The 4,307-nt window shown below is 44.7% G+C and overlaps 1 protein-coding gene across 1 annotated transcript in view; it reads left to right on the forward strand.

Moving 5' to 3' along the window:
* The window catches only part of LOC119778465 (epithelial-stromal interaction protein 1-like), a 27,676-nt gene extending 23,593 nt beyond the window's left edge, over nucleotides 1–4,083 (forward strand). The window contains exons 8-9 of the mRNA XM_038277677.1: nucleotides 3,356–3,431; nucleotides 3,829–4,083. Of these exons, the coding sequence (XP_038133605.1) occupies nucleotides 3,356–3,431; nucleotides 3,829–3,882 (130 nt within the window). The 3' untranslated portion in view covers nucleotides 3,883–4,083. The remainder of the gene's footprint in view (nucleotides 1–3,355; nucleotides 3,432–3,828) is intronic.
* Nucleotides 4,084–4,307: the final 224 nt, after the last annotated feature.

Genomic DNA, 4,307 nt, shown 5'->3' on the forward strand with positions numbered 1-4,307 from the left:
ATGGTTGGATGGATGGATGGATGGATAATGGAATGATGGATGGATGTTGGATGGATGGATGATGGATGATGGATGGATGATGGATGGATGATCAATTACTGGATGGATGGATGGATGATGGATGGTTGGATGGATGGATGGATGGATGATGGATGGATGATGGATGGTTGGATGGATGGATCGATGGATGGTTGGATGATCGATTGATGGATGGATGATGGATGGTTGGATGATCGATTGATGGATGGATGGTTGGATGATCGATTGATGGATGGATGGTTGGATGATCGATTGATGGATGGATGATGGAGGGATGATCAATTAATGGATGGATGGATGGATGATGGATGGATGGATGGATGGATGATCAATTAATGGATGGATGGATGGATGGATGTTGGATGGATGATGGATGGATGATGGATGATGGATGGATGGATGTTGGATGGATGATGGATGGATGGATGGATGTTGGATGGATGATCAATTAATGGATGGATGGATGGATGGATGGATGATGGATGGTTGGTTGGATGGATGGATGGATGGATGGATGTTGGATGGATGGATGGATGGATGGATGATCAATTAATGGATGCATGGATGGATGATGGATGGATGGATGGATGGATGGCTGGATGTTGGATGGATGGATGGATGGATGATGGATGGTTGGATGATCGATTGATGGATGGATGGTTGGATGATGAATTAATGGATGGATGGATGGATGATGGATGGATGATGGATGGATGGATGGATGGTTGGATGGGTGGATGGATGGATGGATGATGGATGGATGATCGATTGATGGATGGATGTTTGGATGATCAATTAATGGATGGATGGATGGATGATGGATGGATGATGGATGGATGGATGGATGTTGGATGGATGGATGGATGAATGGATGGATGATGGATGGACGATGGATGGTTGGATGGATGGATGGATAATGGAATGATGGATGGATGTTGGATGGATGGATGATGGATGGTTGGATGGATGGATCGATGGATGATGGATGGTTGGATGATCGATTGATGGATGGATGGTTGGATGATCAATTAATGGATGGATGGATGGATGATGGATGGATGGATGGATGATGGATGGATGGATGGATGGATGATGGATGGATGGATGGATGTTGGATGGATGGATGGATGATGGATGGTTGGATGGATGGATCGATGGATGGTTGGATGATCGATTGATGGATGGATGGTTGGATGATCAATTAATGGATGGATGGATGGATGATGGATGGATGATGGATGGATGGATGGATGGATGATGGATGGATGATGGTTGGTTGGATGGATGGATGGATGGATGGATGGATGGATGATGGATGGATGATGGTTGGTTGGATGGATGGATGGATGGATGGATGATGGATGGATGATCAATTAATGGATGGATGGATGGATGATGGATGGTTGGATGGATGGATGGATGGATGATGGATGGATGTTGGATGGATGGATGGATGGATGGATGATGGATGGATGGATGGATGGATGGATGTTGGATGGATGGATGGATGGATGTTGGATATATGGATGGATGGATGGATGTTGGATGGATGGATGGATGTTGGATGGATGGATGGATGGATGATGGATGGATGATGGTTGGTTGGATGGATGGATGGATGGATGGATGATGGATGGATGATGGATGGATGATCAATTAATGGATGGATGGATGGATGATGGATGGTTGGATGGTTGGATGGATGGATGGATGGATGATGGATGGATGATGGATGGTTGGATGGATGGATCGATGGATGGTTGGATGATCGATTGATGGATGGATGATGGATGGTTGGATGATCGATTGATGGATGGATGGTTGGATGATCGATTGATGGATGGATGATCAATTAATGGATGGATGGATGGATGATGGATGGATGGATGGATGGTTGGATGATCGATTGATGGATGGATGATGGAGGGATGATCAATTAATGGATGGATGGATGGATGATGGATGGTTGGACGGATGGATGATGGATGATGGATGGATGATGGATGGATGATGGATGATGGATGGATGGATGGATGGATGGATGTTGGATGGATGGATGGATGGATGTTGGACGGATGGATGGATGGATGGATGGATGGATGTTGGATGGATGGATGGATGGATGGATGGATGGATGGATGATGGTTGGTTGGATGGATGGATGATGGATGATGGATGGATGTTGGATGGATGGATGGATGATGGATGATGGATGGATGATGGATGGATGGATGGATGGATGGATGATGGATGGATGGATGATGGATGATGGATGGATGATGGATGGATGGATGGATGGATGGATGGATGATGGATGGATGGATGGATGGATGGATGGATGGATGATGGATGGATGGATGGATGGATGGATGGATGGATGGATGGATGGATGATGGATGGATGGATGGATGATGGATGATGGATGGATGATGGATGGATGGATGGATGGATGGATGGATGATGGATGGATGGATGGATGATGGATGATGGATGATGGATGGATGATGGATGGATGGATGGATGGATGGATGGATGATGGATGGATGGATGGATGATGGATGATGGATGGATGATGGAAGATAGACAAGTCTTGATCAGGTGATTCTATTCTAATCCAGAACATCCATCAGCAGCAGCTGACTGACTGGTTTTTAACTGATGGGTTCAATAAATTTTAGAAAGTCAAACTGTTTCTATCGTCTGTCTTTAATCAGATTCAGGCTGATAGATTCTGATCATCACTTATTAGGTGATATTGAACCTGTTTCCAATATTAGATTAGAGCATTCCCAGTATAGTTGAAGGAAAATGTGTTCCTGCTCCAGGAAAGCTGCATGTCAGGCCATTTTATAGGAAACATTAAGCAGCTTCATGAATTTATCCATCCATCCATCCTCCATCCATCCATCATCCATCCATCCATCATCCATCCATCCATCATCCATCCATCCATCATCCATCCGTCAGTAAAGGAAGGGGGACAGATCCAGTCGCTCTTTGGAGGTTCAGCCTCTGTCCAGCCTCACACTGAGCCTGGTTCTGCTGGAGGTTTCTTCCTGTTAAAAGGGAGTTTTTCCTCTCCACTGTCGCTACAAGCATGCTTAGTGTGGGGGATTGTATTTGAGTCAATGAGTCAATGCAATCAACTGGTTTTCCTTAGATAGAAAACTTTGTATCAATTTGACTGTATGATCTGGTTGAACTGTAAAGTGCCTTGAGATGACATGTGTTGTGAATTTGGCGCTATATAAATAAACTGAATTGAATTGTATTTATCAGACTGAAGACAGAGGACGCTCTGTGTTTCTGTTTGCAGGGCAAACGAGTCCCTCCTGCAGAGACTAGAGAGATCCGCTGCCTCATCCAGCGCCGCTGCACGCACATCATCCATGGTGAGATGTCAGCTCTTCATGAAGACTAACCAAAGCGTTTGCTGTGCTCTTCATTGCTGCAGCACTGACTGATCTTAGTGGGATCTAACACCAACACATGTGGCTTTGCAGGCTGTTTCCTGAGTAAATGCTTCTGGACGCTGGGATTTTGTTGTCTGAGACAAGCAGGGGAAACAAGTTCTGTCCCCTATAGGTGGAGCAAGCTCCAGTCTTTCCTAGTCAGAGGAGGCAGACTGCCAGGTCCTGTTTAACAGAGAGAGACCGCTTCATCCCAGCCTTACTGCCCAGCCATGTCTCTCTGTCTGCTCCTCTTACTGTGCCTGTTTTTTCTGTTCGTCTGCTGCTTCCTCCTTTGGTTTTCTCAGACTTATCTTCCATTGTGTTGGTTTTCCTGCAGGGGAATGAATGGAGTGCTAGTAGAGTTCAAGGGACTTCCCAGAGTTCACACTGAGTGGAGATGGGCTTTACAGTCACTTACTGTAAAAATTCAGCAGAATATTAAATCATTGGAAGGACCTACGTCAGTAGATGAACCTGCAGAAACCCCCCGTTCTGAAACAGGCAGTCAGAGGCTCTATCAATGAGGTCAAGTTACACTTTTTGGTTTTTCTCTTTCCTGTCAGTTTGCTTCTCAGCTCAGCTGAATGACTAAAATACCTCAACTTACAACCTTTCTTTTGCTCCTTCTTTCATTTTTGTTTTTTCTTTCTTTCTTTCTTTCTTTCTTTCTTTCTTTCTTTCTTGCTAATTAATTTTATGATCACTTTCATTTTTGAGGCGATCCTATAGAAAGGAGCATTTCTCCACGTTGTCACTGCGGTAGGGAGATTAGGAACAGGACCTCCTCCCTCTCAGTCTATAGAATATCCTGATGAT

The sequence above is a fragment of the Cyprinodon tularosa genome, unplaced genomic scaffold, assembly GCF_016077235.1.
Source record: "Cyprinodon tularosa strain WSP-4 unplaced genomic scaffold, ASM1607723v1 ctg1336, whole genome shotgun sequence".
Lineage (NCBI taxonomy): Eukaryota > Metazoa > Chordata > Actinopteri > Cyprinodontiformes > Cyprinodontidae > Cyprinodon > Cyprinodon tularosa.